This window comes from Eleginops maclovinus, chromosome 20 (assembly GCF_036324505.1).
Source record: "Eleginops maclovinus isolate JMC-PN-2008 ecotype Puerto Natales chromosome 20, JC_Emac_rtc_rv5, whole genome shotgun sequence".
In the NCBI taxonomy this organism is placed as follows: Eukaryota; Metazoa; Chordata; class Actinopteri; order Perciformes; family Eleginopidae; genus Eleginops; species Eleginops maclovinus.
In genome coordinates this window covers 8,451,871-8,471,996 of record NC_086368.1, presented here as the reverse complement: position 1 = coordinate 8,471,996, position 20,126 = coordinate 8,451,871, and the positions used below count along the sequence as shown (strand labels likewise).

The 20,126-nt window shown below is 41.0% G+C and overlaps 1 protein-coding gene across 2 annotated transcripts in view; it reads left to right on the top strand.

Annotated features, from left to right (window-relative positions):
* Positions 1-20,126, top strand: part of ephb2b (eph receptor B2b) — a 127,744-nt gene that overhangs the window by 40,992 nt on the left and 66,626 nt on the right. For both annotated transcript variants that reach the window (XM_063911152.1, XM_063911151.1), the window contains exons 2-3: positions 3,433-3,512; positions 14,527-15,211. In XM_063911152.1, coding sequence (XP_063767222.1) covers positions 3,433-3,512; positions 14,527-15,211 — 765 coding nt within the window. The remainder of the gene's footprint in view (positions 1-3,432; positions 3,513-14,526; positions 15,212-20,126) is intronic.

Here is a 20,126-nt window from a genome sequence, read left to right as displayed (position 1 = left end):
TTTGATAGAAAATGCAAATAATCGTGCAACTCAAAGTACTGTAAACAAAAGGGTATGATTTTCACCAGTTTTCTTTGCAATATATAAGTCTTTATCATTGTTGAATAAACACCGATAATAATGAGTTCCAAAATAAAGCAACAGTATCTGCTTTTATAAAAAGTCATCAAGACTCTTTAAAACTTTTTTTTTCAAATACTTTTTGTAAGTCTTCCAAATCCCCGAACAATTAAGCGGCCAACTGTTAACTCAATTTCAAGTCCACCTTCAGGTGCTCGGGGAAGTGGTTGTAAAAGCTGGACAGAGAAAAGAAAACATTTTTTGGGCAACACAAGGAAAAATGTTACCGTGGTGTAATTGTTTGAAATACCATCTGGTTCAAACCTCAAGGGGCAGAAACAAAAGAGTAATTAATTACATCTGGAACGCTATATCAACTTATAATATACTGTATAATGTATACACACTATGTATGATTGTGACCAACACATCCCAGTAGAGGTTGCCAGTGTGTAAACGTCCCTCTAAGATCACACCACAGCCAGTCCGACGAGTGACAACATTCAAATGCTGTGCCCACAAAACCCCAAATAAGTGATTCTTGCGGTGGGATGCAGGCGAGAACCTCCGCGCCCTGTCCTCCTGCTGATTAATAGCCGACGTCTCTTGCTGAGCGGCCATGCTTCGACGCGGCTGGGGGTTCAGTCTGCGAGTGAGGCGGGGGCTGACAGTGTTGAGCTATGTGCTGCTCTGCTCCATGGGAGGTAATGAATCGGTGTGGCTGCCTGGACTGAAGTGTAGACAGCGGGAGGAAGAAAAGTGATCAGTCTTTCAGGGTGAGGTACTCGTCCGGCATGTGGGCCACTGGAGAGAAAGCGGAAGTGAGAGGGAGAAGAGGGAAGAGAAAGAGGTGGTAAGTGCAGATAAATCAGGGGAAACTGTGAAGGGACTTAAGAAAGGGTGAGAGTTTTTTGTTTCAACTAATTCGATATTAAAACTGAATTTATTATTTAAAAAAAAAAGATTATTGTACCCTTTCATAAGTTTATAATGTTTGGTCTCTCCATCTCTTAAAAAAGCCCTATTATGTTTTGGGGGTTTTCCCTCTCCTGTAGTGTGTAGTTGGGATTTGCGCGTGTAAATGGACTGCAAAGGTTAAAATCCCAGCATTCATACGACAGTCTGCTCTGGTTTCAGACAGAGGGTGAAAAGAGGTGCTGCAGCACAGGCAGTATGAGAACATTGAACATTAAAGCATGGAGACATGTCACAGTAGAGGTACAACATACAAATATGAACCTGGAAAGTATCATAATATGGCCCCTTTAACTCCCTTAACACAGTTTTTCCATAGTTTATAGAGAAAACATCCCTCCTGTGAGTCATCCAATCACATCGCATTGCCACTGGTCAAAGCTCCCAAAGATCAGAGTGGAATAACTACCAGCTTTATGATAAATAAGCTCCAAAATGTACAATAAGAAAGTAAAAAAAACTAACCCTTGTACACATTACAAAAACATCATTTTAAATATTTCTAAAAGATAAACTTATACAAGTAATTGTTGATGAGAAATAACATTTGACAGATTAGGGTTACACCCATTCCATATCTTAACACCGATTATTGATAAACCATTTGACTAAATAGTTCTATGAGGCTCTTCACAAAGTGCTGGTTTGCCTTGTTGAGTACTCCTTGCTGTCTTTAATTAAGAAGGTTTTTTTTTTTATGTTTTGAGGCATCTCATAATGGAAAATGTTGTGAATCACCAGCTCTGTTTTCAGCCTAACAATGTCAACAAGTAACAGCAAATGTGCAGCTACGAAAAAAAAGAGATAGCCGGGTGTGACCTAGTCTGTGTTAACGTTCCAGGGGAAATGCACTCCCTGTGTGCCCCCACAACACTCCTTACACCACCACAGAGGAGGTTCATTATCCTCACTTTACTCCTCCACTAATTATCGTTATCATTATGGGGGGATAATTACCATTTCCCTGCCTAACACCCATGTAGGCTGCTTGGCAGTGAGTCACACACAAGGTTATCAATAGCTGCTCAATTGCAGTCTCATCTTTCTAATTATACGAGTTGGGGCCTTGTGATAACTGAAAGGGATGTGGAATCTAGTATTATTCTTTGTGAGTGCTGGTGAGACGGGAGAGTCAGCACAAGGCTCTGAAATAAAACCGATGCGTGTGGAGCCCGTTAATTAAATGCTGTGGCTTTCACTGGAATATAAATCAGAGGAAATCCAGGGTTATGAAACAACTGGAAGTCTCGAAAATATCCTACAAGCTGGTACAAAGCTGCATGAAACTAAATCCTGCGAGATCTAACTTTAGAATCCTCCATCTTTGATTCCCTTCATTCTTCACCTAGTAATACATTTCTTGTTATCTGGTTTCAGGGAGCTCTGTCCTACTCTATTAGCACCAATTTAAGCTGCTCATACCACAATATTAATGAAGAGGCACAGCAGCTTGCCATTGTTCAGCAAACCTGTCTTACAGCCTCCGGGTGTGACTTATGCCAAGCTTAGTAGCCGTGTTTGTCGAGGGGGTTTTTAAATCCCTCTGTGGCATTTTAGAGTTGCAGCTGACGCCTCGAACCTGATGAATGCTCTGTCCATCTGCTGCAGCTCAACACCGGAGCAAAAACACTGACACAGGCCTAATCAGCAGGAGAAATTCATTAGACCTGCCCTCTGTTACGCACAGAGACATAAAGTCAAGAATTTAAAAAGAGGGCATGAGGGTGGTACAGAGGGTTGGAAGAAGGTGACAGGATTAATGGTTCAGTAAGCGTGTGACAGACGTTTGGGTCGGACTGCTGGAATGTGTGCCACAGAGGACCTCATGACGGACAGGGGGCATATTCTCATTGACCCCAATTACCAGAGGTGTTCCTTTCCACTGGCTAATCCGTGGCATATAGGGTGGCCCCCTCCTCTGGAGATTTGCCCTTCCAGCCTGTTTGTTTTCCCTACAAGTCATATGGAAGATGGTTGTGCTAACCAGGATGTGACTGACCTCTTATGAAATTACTAGCAATGTCTTTGTACCCAAACAGTGGAACTGTGTCATTGTTCTTATCATTGTACTTATTTGCTTTCGTATCGATATGAGCCCGAAAGATGCCTTCACGAAACCTAAAAAAATTTGCACAAAATGAGACAAACTTTTTCTAATATTCAGATTAAGCTTTTATTTTTTTTAACAATTTGTTCAGTTCATTTTGACAATTTCTCAACAGTTGCTCCCACAATATCACCTAAGGCTCTGGACATTTTCAACAGGCATAACACTATGTTCTCACATTTTCAAGATCAAAATATTTGTTTTACTAAAGAATTTAACCGCAGAAAAATTTTTTATTTATGATGCCAGGAGATTATCTGACCGCCGTCTCTGCTTACTTCTTTCCACAGAGATGCTTATGGACTCCACTACAGCCACAGCGGAGCTCGGCTGGACGGTGTACCCCGTGTCAGGCACCAGTGACAACAGCGTAAGTGACACTCTGCTTTTTAAACTATCGGTTTCTGATAAAGAAGATATAATTAAATAATTGGAAGTCATTGCTATTTTGACAAAGATGAGGTGTGTGGTAGCCCTCTCTTTCGTTAGATTGGGCAGCTAGTGTGGTAATTTGCCCCATGCTAACTTTATTTCAGTTGGTAGCCAGTGTTTTGCTTTCTCACTTTAAGGTTAAAGATCAATTAGTAGCCTGCCTGCCTAGTCCCCGGAGTAATGTAAATCATTTCCCCCGAGAAACAGAGTGGAAACACCAACAACGGCAAAGTTAGACATGAACTCCACTGGGGGATTTTTGGGAAGAAAACGTTTTATTTGATGAAGATGAAGATTTGTAAGATGCTACCACTTTTTGTTATTGGATATTCCACAAAGTCGTTTTTACCCCCTTCATTTGAATATTCACTAGCCACATTTTCTGGGTTATTCTATCATGAATGATCCAGTTTTCATTCAATCCAACCTGATCTGAACTTTCCGCTTCACTACAAACACAGTTAGAATGAACAATCATAAACTTGAAGCTTAAATCTGTGTGTGTGCATGCCAGGCTAGAAGCTATGTGTTGTATGGAGCCTGTTAGTGTTTGATGCATGGTATTTCCACTCAGTACGCCAGAGCATGGCCACATGCAAGCCAGGCCCACTTAAAGTCAGCCAAAACCAGAGTCTCAGTCTCCTTCACTTCTTTCCCCACCACAAGATTTAGACTTCTGAGAGGGAGTCCAACGGAGAGAAAAAAATGTTGTAGACTTATTTGCTGGTGAATTTCAAAAAACCACTGCAGATTTTATTCAATTATTTATGCTTCTGTGGTTTGTATTAGAGATAGTTTGAATGATACTTTATCATGCTGTGTCTTTTTGCACTATAAAAAGCAAAAAAAGAGCTGGCCTCCAACAGTTCCACTTCAAAGTTGTTCCGCAATAAATTTGAATAACTTCATGTCCCCTAACCTGAGGGCATGTTGTCTCCTCCTCAATGCTCATTCTTTCAATTAATAGCAAAGCAAAGCAACGCCTACTTTCCTTTTCTCTTGCCAGCTCTGGATCCAATTTACACAGTGAGAGAGAAAAAGAGAGCTTATGCAGAAAAACCAACTCCAAAGACAGTTTACATCACATCTTCCTTTCATCTTTGCTAAATGTCAGATTCAGCAAAACATTGACTTAAAACCATTTCATAATCATGTTTAATACTAAATGGAAACTTCTAGATGAAAAATTTAATACACACAAAAATGCTACTTTCAAACTAAAGTGTAAACGTGGTGGAATCAAGAACTAAACTTTTAACTAAAGAGGAACCATCCTTGTTCTCTGTGATGTACCGCCATATTCTGCAGTAGCTTCTCTACCAAATTTGTTCACATTTAGTTTCACATTTAGTTTCACCCAAAACCGTTTCATCATCACATTTAATACGAAGTGCAAACTTCAGAGAAAAAAGGTAATATACGCAAAAATGCCACTTGCAAACTATAGTGAAAATCCCCCAAAATGAGGTGGAATCAACATAAAACTTTAAAGTTAATAGGAACCGTCTTTGCTCCCTGCGGTGCACCGCCTTATTTTATGGTAGCTTCTCTTCTAAATATCTTTGACGAAAGGCTTATCTGTGAGGACTTTCCCATTTTCTGCTTTGACTTCAGATAATTCACGGCCCTTTCCAAAAAAATCCACATGTAGTCATAATATATCCTTCCCTGAGAGTGCAATGAAATGCAAACAAGTCCCTAAGCCTCTGGATTTAGTCAGGTATAGGTTTGGTCTTATCGGCGTGGGCACGGAACTTTTATGATGATGTGGCTGAGCTCGTCAAAAGCACAGTCCATCGGAAAGTGACGAGTGAGAGCGATGGGAGATAGCTTGTCCCTTATGGCGCCGGCGACAGGTGTGGAAACACAGCACGCTCTCCCTCTCAGTATAACAGCGAGAGGTGCTTTACAGAAGCTATTGTCTTACACACATATATGCATGGCTTCACGGGCTTAGCCGGTGGATCAGTAACATCCAGCAGAGCGCCGCAGCACCAACAGTTGGCTTTCACTGCTCTGTACAGCTTTATGAAATATATCCTAACTTGACATGCGATACTTTGAGACACAATGTAAATGCAATCAAGCAACAGTATGATATTAAGTCAGAAATGCTATGGCAGTTGGTGTTATTGCATACTTTTGTTTTACAGCATATTTGATATAGCCTACCACATTATTATTCTAAGAAATCTCTCCATACACAGCTGTAAAATCAGGTCTCTACAGGAGGTTTTTAGAAGTGATTTGTGTCATACAGCATAGCTTCTGTAAATCATGTTTTATAACCCTCTCTGTGTGTATAACACGGCAGTTTCTCCTTCTAATTATATAAAATGACAGCCAGACGTGTGTTGTTCCTGAGCCACACACGCAAAACATCTTTTTTTATTTTTGAAAACTGAAAACACTGGAAAATAATGTACTATTTACTAAATGCATTTTATCCCATTATCAGATTAGGAGGTTTAACAGCTGTACATTTTGTGATTCTGGTAATAAAGCAAATACCTCACTTACAACCACAATGAAACCAGGGCAGCCAGTATAGTGGAAATGTATGTGGACATGTGTCTCTGGGCCACTTTAGTATACGCATACGCAAAAAGGTGAGGTCTGCGCAATTTATTGAAATTGTATCAAAATTGGAGTAATGACTAAATTGCTGTAGCCACAATGTTTGGTAAAGAATGCATAACAGTTCCAGCCTGCAAAATGTTATTATACAAATTAATAAAAAAATCCTTTAAAAAAAGTAATAATTTTAATACATTTTCTTAAAGATAATTAAAACATGAATAGTACAAATTATAATTTCCTCTACAATCTCAAATCAAATTTCATTTATATAGCCTCATATCACAAAACACAATTGTCTGGGCTTAACATATCAACAAACATAAATAACAATGTATTAAGATATAATAAAATAACACATTAGTATGTTAAAATAAAGTGAATTAAAATAGTGAGTGCAAATCATGTAAACTTTGCAATATCAGTCATTACAAGCGCAATAAAAATAGGCTTCCCAGTCGTCTAGCCCTAGACTTACCCGAATTTGAAATGAAACTTGTGCGGCTCCTCTGACATCAGTCCAAGTAAAGTTCCTAAGAGATATCAACCCTTTGACAGTCTTCCATCTGACATGGAGATAATGTATAGCCGGCTAGCATAGCAGGGTTAAGTGGTCAATGTTTCTTCTCAACTGGAGCTGAGAGACGCGTGAACATCAGGTCAGACCTCCTGACCCTCTCACTCTGCAGCTGAAGTAATGACAACAGCAGCCATTTAGAGATAGACTTATGGCCGCAGGGAGAACACAGAGCTACCGTGGAGGGAAAACTGCGTATGCGGAGAATATAATAAAGTGGTGTGGTAATTATGGATGTGTGACAATGGTTTATACTAAGATTTATCGAGTGTCGCTTGGGGACACGACACAGGAATGTTGCACAATGTTTAAAAACAAATGCTTCCCTTCTGTTTCATTGAAGTTGCTGCTTATTGTATTAACATTCCTTTGGAATAGGATTGAGGTTGTTAACATATTATTGTGGGCATGTGTGGCAGACCCACATGGCATTTCTTCACACAGCGTTTTCTTCTTCTATACAAGTCATTTGTTAAACTTGATTTACTCTTTTACTGGTTTAAAGCGACCTCTAATGTGTGACTATGATTCACAATTTAAGTCTGTGAAATAACATTTTCTGAATTATGCAAAGAATCATCTAAACACAATGCAATCTCGTGGAATAATGGTCAAAAGATGGAATTGTTCCTGTAGTTTCACATGTTGTACATTAGTATTGGACAGTGGTAATTGGAGCTGACTGCAGCAGACAGTTCTACTTAAGTGTGTGTGTGTGTGTGTGTGTGTGTGTGTGTGTGTGTGTGTGTGTGTGTGTGTGTGTGTGTGTGTGTGTGTGTGTGTGTGTGTGTGTGTGTGTGTGTGTGTGTGTGTGTGTGTGTGTGTGTGTGTGTGTGTGTGTGTGTGTGTGTGTGTGTGTGTGTGTGTCTCCTCTCTATGAAGCCCAGTCTACAGCAGGATTTGGCTCCCATGGCCTCTCGTAGTAATTGAATGCAGAGAGTGGGTGTCATTTGTCCTGTGTCCCTCTGGGGAAGGCACTCTTGCTCTGACAGATTTCCCACAACTGCAAATGGGGCGACTGCGCCTCAGGAGTTTTCCACTGGCTCTCTCTCCCTGCCTTTTGTGTGAATAATTTATTTACTTTTGTCAGTGATAGAGCGGTGATATGTAATTTGGCTCTGGCTAGTGAAGCTGGTTCCGGTTAATTCAAACACTGTAATGACAAGATGTGATAAATACACAGCTCTCGTTATGTCAAAACAATGAAATCTTGGAATGTTCTGAAAGTGCGTTCACAACACTGCTTGATTGATGCGTCACTCTCTTCTGACAAGGTTGGGGAAATGAAAAACAAAGTCAAATAAGACGATATATTTGACAAAATACATCATTATTGTATAGGATTGACCATTAATGCTTTAACAAATAATGTACACAGAGATCTTTTGATAAATATTCATCAGTGAAACCAACAATGACTAAGAGACGATAGGCAACAAGTAGAACATTTAGAATAGTCTAGTATTTTTGGAATATTACATCCCTTTACTGTAATGCAGACTTAAAACAAACTGGAAGACAACACTAACATGGCTAATGTTAGGATATCCAAAATCTTACTTCACATCTTTTCTCATTTAAAAAAGAAAAAATATATTTAATATGTATATGTACGGTATATATATATATATATATATATACATATACATATTTAATGTACGTAGTTGTCTTGACCTAGCTTTAAAGCTGCATTCTCCTGACATGCAGTCAAACAGGTCTGCGCTGTCGTTGCCGATGTGTTTCTGTGGTGCCCCCCCGACTTGGTGGAAGCTCTACACTCGTCGATGCACATTGCTCGAAATTGTCACTGAGTTCAAATTATTTCAACTTTAACAAATTTATCGCTGAACTTTTGATCTACAGCCAATCAGATGAACTTAATAAAGCAGCACAAGCTAGCAGGGGTCTTGCCATAGAAACAAAAATTGACTGGCTGCCTAACCAAGAGAATTGTGTATCATGTGAATGCAGATATTTTATTTCTCTGTATCTACCGCAAAAAGACATAATTTGGATTAATAAACAATGTGGTAATAGAATATAAATGCTTTAATATAACTTCTTACAGTTACACTTACAGGTGGATGCAGGCAGTATACCTTTGCTTCTGGGGTGAATCTTCCTTTACTTTTCTGATACTTTCAAACATAATCAAATGACTGTAGTGAACATCAACAACTCTTCCAATTGCGCCTGCGAAACAAATCTATTTATCAAACTGTTGACTGGTTGTTGAAGACTAGTGTCTAGTCAGAGTGTATTTGTGGTAGACTTTTTGCATCCAACAAACTTGATGACCGGCTGCCTGTTGGCTAGGTTTTCCTGGTTGCGCAGATGTACGGGAAATTGAAAATTTGGACAACTCAATTATGAATAGTTAGTCCAAACGGAGCAATATACTGAAAGTCTTATTGAATGCAAACACGTGTCTGTAAGCTGACTCTTCACTGCTTGCCTGATTGTCCTTGAAAGTAGAGATCCTTTGAAATGAGGCCCATCACAAGGTTTCTACAACTAGGTGACAATGTATTTGAATTTTGTGGCTTTCTTTATTTAGATTCAAATGTTAGAAGCTGTTTATTTTACCTTTTGTGTCAATGTTGCTGTTGTAAAACCCCTCAGGGCTACAACTGTAATCAAGGTCTATAAACAAGGGTGACTTGAGTGTTCTTGAGCTCTAAACCCCTTCTCTGCTTGCCAACTGTAAAACAATTTGGAATAAAATGGAGAAGATGTAAATGTAAAATGGGAAAGTGCACAGTAGCTCCTGCATAATTTGTGCTTACACAGGAGACAGCAATTAGTTGGATGAGGACAGCACTTATTCTGTCTGGTCAATGAGGCAAAAAACTTTCTTTGGTAAATGGTCTCAGGTGTGGAGGTAAGCTAAGCTATATCTCAGGCAGCTTGACAGTGTGTTCCGGTTGGCTTTACAGGAAAAAGTGGAAAGCATACTGTCATGCAGACATATGGATTGCAGGTCAGCTGAACTTTTCTTTTTCTGCTGGAGTGGTAGAGGGTATATTGATTGTGAACCTCATTTTTAGTGAGCGACACTGAACTGTAGCACCTCGTATAACTCCAGAGGAAGAGGAGCAGCTGACGCGTAGCAGTCTCTACTATTCCTGCTTTAGTATTACCATAACAATCTAAATTCACTTTAGACAGTGAAGTGGCTTCTCTAGCATAATGAAACTAAAGCGTAGCATCAGTCAGGAAGACTACCTTTACATGTATTCACTCCTCAGCTGCATCTTATCAACTGATTATGGGCGTCCTCTCTTAACCAACTACATTTTGATACCATCTCCAACAGCCAGTCATTGCGCTCCAGTTAAACTTTAAATGTGTTCTCCCCTCTACCGCGTCAGCTGTCAAATCAAATCAAAATGTATTATAAACACATATAAAATGTACAAATAAAAACAATCTGTCTGCCTCTTAACAGGTAATAACTAGAAGAACACATAGCTTTGTGATTTAAAGAACACTAAATACCAACACATGTATAAATAAGTAAAATAAATAATATTAATGAAAATAATACATCAAAATAAGTATAACATTACAATAAAATGCAATTCAGTTAAAGGTAAATTGAAAGGTGAGTTTGCTCTTAAAACTATGAACGCTCTCTGCTGCCCTCAGGTCTTCTGAGAGGCTGTCATAATAATACAAATATGCCTCAATGTTGTTTTCACCTGGGTATAATTGAAAGGCCAGTACCAGAAGACCTGAGGGTTCGGGTGTTAATGCTGAGCCCCCCATCCACTCCATTCAGGTTGCGTCATCATATCCAGTGCCCAGGTTGAACTAATCAGAAATCCACTCTTTATAAATCCAGATCTTTAGCATCCATTCATCCCATCAACTTCACCACCAGTGTCTGGACCCCGGGTGGGTTTTCTATTCTACTTACGACTGCATATCCCCCTTAAGATATCTGATATCACAATGGGGTCTATTCACCAAAGAGTAGTTTACATTTCTATCATCTTGTGCACATGTCTACAAGTGTGTTTTTAAGCAAAAGTCTCTTCTGATTGAAAAAAATAAGTTACAGGCACATCAGTTCCAAAGTTGCACTTTAAAAGAAGTTTAATTAGAAAATAAAAGATGGCCAGACTACTGTTGAAACAGTTGGAAATCAAATAAACTGGCAAGACGATAAAGGTGCGGGAATTTGTTTTGACAACAGAAAAAGGGCAGCTGCACATTGCTGCTTGATCTAGATCTAACACGCTTTATCAAAACAGCAGGTGTGCTCTCTTATTAAAGGGATTCAAAGTACACCATTCTGTTCCACAATTTTGTAATATATTGGATATTCGCCAAGGTCAATTCAATATAAAAACACTTAAACATCATGTCGTGCTTTGTTTATGCAACGTCTTTAATAAGGATCAAATGAGGGATCACTCAGATATCACGAGCAGGTGTGTTTGTTTGAGTCTGCTTTGAATAATTAGGAGATAACACCCAGCAGGTTAAAATAAACACTGTTTGCAAACCATATTTGACCCAAGAATATTGGACCCAAATGAGACCAATTAAAACTTAAAAATTGTTTTGTTTGGAGCCAGTCACGCATTATGTTTCACACCGTTCATTTTTTTTTTTGGATGAGTAAGTGTTTCTCAGAGGAAGGAAGCACATTCAGTGTAGCCTGAAAAAAACAAACATTACTTGTTATTTACTTTGAAGTCGAAGAGTCTCATGTCACATACTTTTGAAAAATACCGTAAACTTCATTAACGCAAATTGACTCTTAATAATATTTGGTATGCCTTTGGCTATTAAGAGAATGCCTTTGATCATTCAAGCCTTAAGCATGTATTTATTTTCTGTTACAGCAATGCACTATTCAATAAACCCAACCCTATGGCTGTAGATTTGCACACTCTTAAGAACAAGAAAAACAACTTTCTGCCAAATGTAACAGGATCTCAGGAGTTGTTCTTTCCATTATGATCCAAGGGCGGCTCATCCCCTCTAACTAATCCATCTTGACATCCAGCACCAGGGTTACCTCCACCTTCTATACTTAAAACACATGACCACCCTTTTTACAGCACTCTCAGCAAAGAGCCGGGGGAAAGAGCTGTGAAAATGAAGACGTTTCTTCTAATTTCACACTCCGTGCTTGATCGTTAGGCTCTTATTATGCCCCATTTGCTTCCCTCCACTGGCTGTGATGAAAGCAGGGCAAAGAGGCCATGACAGGACAAAAAGGGGCCCTCCATCAAAACACATTTTGTTTGGATTTTTTTTGTGCCCGGATCAACCCCTTCCCCCCCCCCCGTCACCGCCAACACTTTTTCCCTGCAGTTTCCCCTGTCTGCATCCCTCATTAGCAGCAACCCCCACCTGTCTCCTCATTCAGTTTTTATCAAACTGCGATTGTCCAATGCTCTGTGCTCAGTAGAAGCGGACTGCCCGCTTTTGTTTAATTGGCCCACAGCTCCCCCCACTGCTCCTCAACAAGTGGGAAGGTCAATGGCTGCTCATGACCTGGGACGATGATGTCTGCTAGTATGGGCCAAAAGACAGATCCTTAAACCACACCAGCAACAACCTGCATGATGGTAGTTATTTGTGTAATTATTTTTCTTTTAAGGCCTCTAGACAGATTTCTCATTAAAAAAACTCTCTTGAAAGTGTTTTGGTAAGACCACTTACAAACTAAATGTGTCAAGTCATACTAGCTGGCACAAAATAAACATTTTTTATGTGATTTCTTTGTGTGTGTATAGGTATATTCACAACTTTAACTACAAAATAGTTTTTCATTTAGCTAATTAGGAAGAAAGGGTCACGAAGACACCAATAAAAACGTCTTATTATCTTTTTTTTGTTCGTTAAGCTGCATTCTGTTTACTCTCATTATAATTGTACTATTATTTTTGGCCGCACTTCAGTCCTTTGTTTTGGTTGGCTCTTTTGATGGTTTGGATTTGAGTTTGGGTCGAGCCAGGCATCACACTGACTCAGTGTTTAATTAGGACATGGGAATTAAGAACCAAAGCCGTTCTAATTAGTCAGAACGTGTTTGATAGAACGCTGGTTCGCAACAAGAGGGGTGACTTTCTTCTCCCAACTTGTCAGAATCTGTCAAAAATCCTCACTAAGTGGGCACTAATTTGAGAAATTATATCAGCTGTGAAGTGAAGAGTGAAGCAGGGAGGTCGAGCTGTGGAAGCAGTAGAGGGTGCAGCTGATTCTGGGGTGGGGAGTGGCTCTGGGGGGTTGACAGTGGCATTTTTCCTTAGCTGAGAAGCTGGGGTCAAGGTCACGACCTGCTCGGTGGTTAAAACGCATGGTGTTTAAAGCTGGTTTGATCCATGGCCAAGGGGCAGGGAAACCAAAGAGGCTGCATCTGGAGTCTGTATAGACAGAGCAAGTATTCCAGTTGGTGTGTAATACGTGGACTTTGAAGCGCAATAGCGTACTGAAATTTGCCCCTCCACTTTTCTTTATATGATTACCTGTGTAATATGATTATGTCACTTTAGTGTGACTTTGATATTGGAAAAGTCATGTCATGTTTCCTCAGTGCTTCACTGTAGGGAAAGAGCTTTCACCGCAATGTCAATAACCCATTACCGTATGTGCTATGAATGTGTCCCATTAAGACGCAGTATTAAAGTACGACACGCATATCACATAAACCAGAAACTTCTCCGCTCTGTTTAAGTGTCTTAATGTCACGTCTCCAGTTTCTCTCAAAGCATTACAAGATGTGAACGGTTTCCTCCATGAGGGGAGAGGAAAAGGGAGGGTCAACATCAAAGCGCTCTGCCTGTACAAAGCACATTTTTTTAACACCCCATAATACAGTACTCAAGCAAAAGTACATGTAACAGTTATTTGCAGCTTCAACTTTTAAAGGAGGAAAAAATGCAATCTTATTAAGTCTATAAGCCAAATAGGGCGTCAGATGAAAATCTGATAATGCCAACCTTATTTTGCTTATTTCACCAGTCAAAATGAGCCTTGGTACAACACTAAGATCATTTAGACAGCCCTAAAATGAACACTGAACCCCAAAGTATCATTTGTAAAAAAGATATACCAATCTCTTATTCATATTAACAAATAAAATACATGTATTTACTTTACTCAACAATCTGTAGTAAGTCTCAGAGTGATGAATCTGTGTAATATTAAAGAGGCCCTATTAAGCTTTTTTGGCTTTTCCCTTTCCTGTAGTGTCTTATGTAGGTTTATGTGCATGAGAATGGTCTGCAAAGGCTAACATTCAAAATATCCTCCAGAGGGAGTTTCTCTCCCATCTATTTGAACTTTAAACCATGTAAATATGTCAAAGTAGAGCTAAAAAATACAAATATGGACCTGTAAATTAGCATAATATGTCCTTTTTAAGCCAAGAAATGTGAGTACACACTGAAAGGGAGCTTTTGTATTTCTTCCTTTTAGATTGGTATAACGCAACTGGTTTATTGGACATATTTAGTTTTTTGCATCATCTAATCAATGTAATCAAATCATTGCTTGATTTGATTAATCCCAGTAATCAAAGTATTATGAAGTATGCATGAAAAACAATCTTGTTATTGCTACCAAATAGGTATCAGCGGGGCTTTATGATTTTTATATTAATCGGAAGCGTACAGACCGTTTACTGCTTTACAGCTGAATTGCGCCTAATTGGATGAATCGAGTTAACTTTGTGCCTTAATTACCAGTGTTGTTTTTCATTCAATTATGTTTGACTTCTTTTTAAAGCAATCAAATGTAGAAATGTGAACTGACTGTGTATTTTTGTCCTTGCCAACAGTGGGAGGAGGTGAGCGGTTATGATGAAAATATGAACACCATCCGGACGTACCAGGTCTGCAATGTTTTCGACAACAATCAGAACAACTGGGTAAGGACAAAGTACATCCGGCGTCGTGGCGCTCAGCGGATCCACGTAGAGATGAAGTTCTCGGTTAGGGACTGCAGTAGCATTCCCAACGTGCCAGGCTCCTGTAAAGAGACATTTAACCTCTATTACTACGAATCTGACTCGGACACAGCCACCAGAACCTCACCGGCCTGGATGGAGAACCCCTGGATCAAAGTCGACACCATCGCAGCGGACGAGAGCTTCTCCCAGGTGGATCTAGGCGGCAGAGTGATGAAGATCAACACTGAGATCCGGAGCTTTGGCCCTGTGTCACGAAACGGCTTCTATCTCGCCTTCCAGGACTACGGCGGCTGCATGTCGCTCATCGCCGTTCGCGTCTTCTATCGGAAGTGCCCACGTATCATCACAAACGGGGCGTTGTTCCAGGAGACACTGTCAGGAGCCGAGAGCACCTCCCTGGTGGCTGCACGAGGTGTTTGCATCCCCAACGCTGAGGAGGTGGACGTGCCCATTAAGCTGTACTGCAATGGAGATGGAGAGTGGATGGTTCCCATAGGACGCTGCATGTGCAAGGCTGGGAACGAGGCTGTGGAGAATGGGACTGTCTGTCGAGGTATGTTCGGCTCTTATAATGCTTTCTAAGCCTTCTTCCATAATAACAGAGTGATCCAAATCAAAAGGATGTCTATTCCTCACTGTGAACTGCTCTAGGGATATGTTCATCCCCATTCAATTGATATAAGCGACTGATACATGGTCATGGATTAAAAAAAACATGACGGAAGGTATGCATTCTTTGAATAAATTACTTCATTGACGCCATCATCTTTCTATGAAAATGATTAATGTTTATTTACAACAGAAAGGCACTGGCAAAAAGTATGCCTGGGGCTTGATCTGAAAATACACAGCTGCCTTTTAAAGTTGTGGCTGTAAAACAATGTCCATTAAAATGTTCTCAGTTGACATAAAGGGATTGGAGTTGATCATCGATGGTTGCAAATCACGACAGCATCTTGTCAGGGAAACATATTTATTTACTTAATTTTTAAACCTCAAGACATGCGTGTTCAGGTTCTCTCTTGCACCCTTTACAATTGCTTTTTAAAGAGTACTATAGAAACGCTCCAGCCTACAGAGAAACACCTCTATTCAGACATAACAGAACTCACGCTTAACAGAAATTCAAAGAAAACAGCAATTTCTGCGCTCATCTTTTGTTGGTAGATGCCTCCTTTCCTCCCTGCGGACAAAGAGGATGTTTTTCAAAATTGCCTTCATTTTCCTATCAATTGGAATACCTCACAGGCAAATCGATTCCGCCTTTTCAAAAACAATCGATGTAGCTAACGTTTACCTGTGCCATGCCCTCTCAGCCGTCTGGCAGGTGGTATTTGCTCTACGTGCTTAGGGATCTTGATCACTTGAAACAGCACGACACTGCGTAGCCTGCTAGACTGGAGCCGTGCTGCTTCAGCCAACACAACAAACCTCCCACCTGCGTTTCAGATCGCTGTGTTGCTGCCTCTGTTATGTGCGCCTGTAATTACAACACAACCCCCGGTGTCTACGTGCTGGGAGGGGATACGTGATGGGTGCTGCCTCCTGAACACTGCCAGGGCCCCGTTCAATGACTACTAATGAGGACAGGCACCAGTCTCCCTCCTTAAGGAATACTTGCCAATAAAAGGGAACATGAATACCGCTACTCTGCTCTGGCGAGCCGCTCTGAATCCACATCCCCACGTTATTACACAAAGCCGCTTGTTTTTTGACCTACATGTAGTTCACTGCGCGAGGTGGATTGGAAACATCTCGGGGGTGTCCTCGGTCATGTCATTTTTTGTGCTAAACGGGATTATACAATTACATTCTGTCAGTGCAACAAGGAAAGCACGTTGATTCATTTATATCCTCACACAATAGGACCTTTTGACTGAATAGGATTTTTACCTTCTGACCACCCGCCTGTTTATTTTCTTTTTTTACGTGCTGCTGCACACCGGCTTTGTTAGCCAAGGTCCAGAGGCTGCCTGCATGCTCTCTTGTTCATCACCCCCTCTGCAGTAGTGACAGTTATAGATCTGAGCACTGCAGGGGCTCATAGACAAACTGCAGTGACAGAAGCACACTCTCCTCCTGTACACACATTTCCACCGTTCGGCTCTCCGTCACTTCCTGATCACGTGACTGGATATTAAAGCTTTATGAAAAAGATGCATTATCTGAGAGTGCAGCTGAAGAATGCCGCAAAACGCTAACCATGGGGAAGGATTTTATGGCTCCATACAATAGTTATGAGCCTCGGTGTAAACAACCCGGCAGTGTGTATCCTACCAAAAATCAAACCCTAACAGATAAAAAGGATATTATTCCATGCTTAGTTACCAAATTCTTCTGAAGCTTCTTTTTGATGGAAGGCCACCACCACTCTTGTCATCTTCCTAAACACTGTAAGCTGATATCACTGTTTGAAAGCTGCGGTCAGTCACTGCCTTTCAACTGCCAGAAGTCGGATAATGAATTGATCTATGAAAGATGCGCCTTCGCCTGCTGATATTATGGGGTAATGAATTGATTTGTGAGAGGTGCCCTCGGAGGGGTTTGCAAGGTATCCTCTTTCATAGCTGGATTATGGAGCTACAGAGACATAGCATAAAGCATCCCAGATGAAAGAGACTGTACTGTAATGTTAAGGATGCAACCAAAGCTTTGTTCCAACATCCCCACAACTAAACGTGTAATTACGCATGTAACAATTAAATCCTTGGCAGGGATCCTGGTAAATAATTATGCTGTCATGAAATCTGTCAAAATATTGATGGTATAGGGGATGTGCACATCAAATTGCTGAAGGCTTTTCTCTCTGATATTGTCTTACAAGTCAGATTAAGTTTCCTCATGTAAGAAATGCTGAACCAAGCCAGGGTTTTTCATCAGGGACGACCCTGAAAAGGGAGATCCTGCTTCCCCTTAGAGCCCCGAGGAGATGGTGCACCACATGGACACATAAGGTCCTGTTTGCCCTTGCTGTTAACTTCCAGAATGAAAAACATTCTCTTCATTGGTGCACAATGAGAGCCATGTTCACGGGTGGAATTGCAAACTCGCTTAACAATGCCCATGTGTGCTTTATCACTGTAATCTGATCATCTAACCCCATGCTAGTGTGAGTTCAAGGGTCTCCGCTGTGGGAGCGTGGCTCCCGTTATAGTACAGTGAAGATTCAGATGGAGACAATCAGTCACAGCCGCACTAACTGTTGGAGTCATCTTTTTGTTGTGTTTCTCTTAATTACTGTGTTTGGTGAGGAAGGGAAAGCATCGTAAAACACAGCAGCTCATTTCGTGTGGCCCTGTGGTCCAGATTTGTTGGAAGAATAATCGACACATAATATCACACAGCAGGACGGTGGACACAAAGTCCAACTGTTACATGTTCTGCACGCTCTTCCACTTATGTGCAATAAGCTTGCCAGTGAAACCAATCCGGTTGCCTGGGAATAGCGATTTTTCTTTTTTCAAAGAATACAAAGAAGTGCTGTACATTGCAGTGCATTTTGTATAAAGTGTTTTACTGTAGGTACTCACACTTTTAGATCCAATTACAGTTCATAACGTTCAATGCTTATTGAAGTAAATATTAAGAAAAAACCTCAAGCATTTGTAACGGAGATTCACTGGCAAACATGCCTCCCCAGTGGACAAACTAGCAAATTCTACAGTATATGCACACTCGACTCTGATTGGTTAGTTGGCCGGCTCTGTTGTGGTTGGTCAACTGCTTAAAGATATCCCCCCCTTATCCTATCACGTGCAAAGTGTTGGAGCGCTAGCCAATAGAAACACGAGTGTTACAAACTGATTTCACTATGTTATGGAAGTAAGGAGTCTAATGGAGCCGTTTCAGGCATGGGGGGAGTCTATGGGTGAGAATTGGGGGATTTTAGCCTTTGCAGACCCTTTACATGCACAAATACCTATATAACACACTACAGGAAAAGGAACCGGAATAGCAGAATAGGGCTTCTTTAATGTCTCTTTCTTGGTGAGGTCGGGGCAGTATTGCTGCTCGGAAGCGAGGCTCCTACAGTTGCACCCAGAACAATTACATTAAGGCTTCAGTAATTCTTCAACTTAATGCGGTTGTGAATAAAGAGAGTTAGGGGGATCGAGTGCAAAGGTAGGTGCCATGATTGGATAGACATGATTGCATGAAAAAGAGGAGGGGGGAGGCGAAAGCAGGAAATTAGTCCCCCTAACCCACTGTCTGAATCCCAATAATTGCAGCCTCTTCGTCTGGAGAGGGTTTGAGGGTGGAAATCAGCATAGTGCAGACGAATCCACGTCGCCGCCTTTATTTCCCTGGGTGCCTCTGCCTTTAATGGCAGCTCTAATTGACTAACAGCGCACGTGGGGCACAGCCACGCTGATGACTGGATGTCAGTGTTCCGCGCTGGAACAAGACACAAAGCGAAAAACAAAACAAACACACCCCCTCAAGGCTTTTGCTGCATTGTACATTGTGCAAACAGAGATGAAGGAAGGTTTGCATTTGGCTGCGGTGACGGCGTGAGAGAGTGAGTGGGAGAGAATAACGATACAAGAGTGGGAGACCAAAATGTCAACAGTCTGCCTACACAATAGGCATTCACACAATATTATGTGTTTGTAAGTGAAAGCCACACTTATTCTCTTAGATTGATGGCGGCTTCGGGTGCTGTTAGGAGAAGATTGTTTAGTTAAGCATAAGGCATACAAATTGGCGTCTGAGCAGATGCTGCAACATTTGTCTGTTAAATGCTATCATAGACAACATGACTTCATTTCTGCACCATAGGCGATATCACTTAATTTCCATTAGTGCAGCTTTCGTTTAAACCCAATAAAGGGTGATTTGTGTTTGATAGAGATAGACACGGTGTAGGATGTCGTAACAGCAGGAGGCAAGCAGACAAGCTTCAAGACATGTCATCCTGTCCGCAGAGGCCCCCGGGGAACATTCAGGAGCCTTCATCCCCTCCTCCCCACTGTGATAGGATTTCAGTATGGCCAGGTGCTTTTCTTCCCTCCTGTCTTTTCTGTTCCTGTACACATCCATGTAGGAGGAGGAAGCGTGGGGGAGCCATTAGTGAGAGGAAGGGAGAAACCTAATGAGTGAAATCTTCCATACAGCCCTTCTTATAGACATACTGTATAAGTGCACAAATTACATTACGTGCATGGATACATTTACATATATGTACCATGCTATTATGTGCACACATTGGAACATTGTATACCCACACAGAAGAACTCTTAATCATCCACGTTTTCACAGCACATTCATCATGTGCGGACGTGATAACGTGACCTGCTACCCCTGTGAATCTCCCTGAACTCAAAGATCACGGCCTGTTAATCCCCTAAACGTTTTCCATATGTTTCAGCACATGCCGGTCCTTGCTCCAAATGCCCCCTCTGTCACGATCCTCGTTATCCCACACTACATTTTGAATCTCAAATGTAGACTCTACAACCTCTTACAAT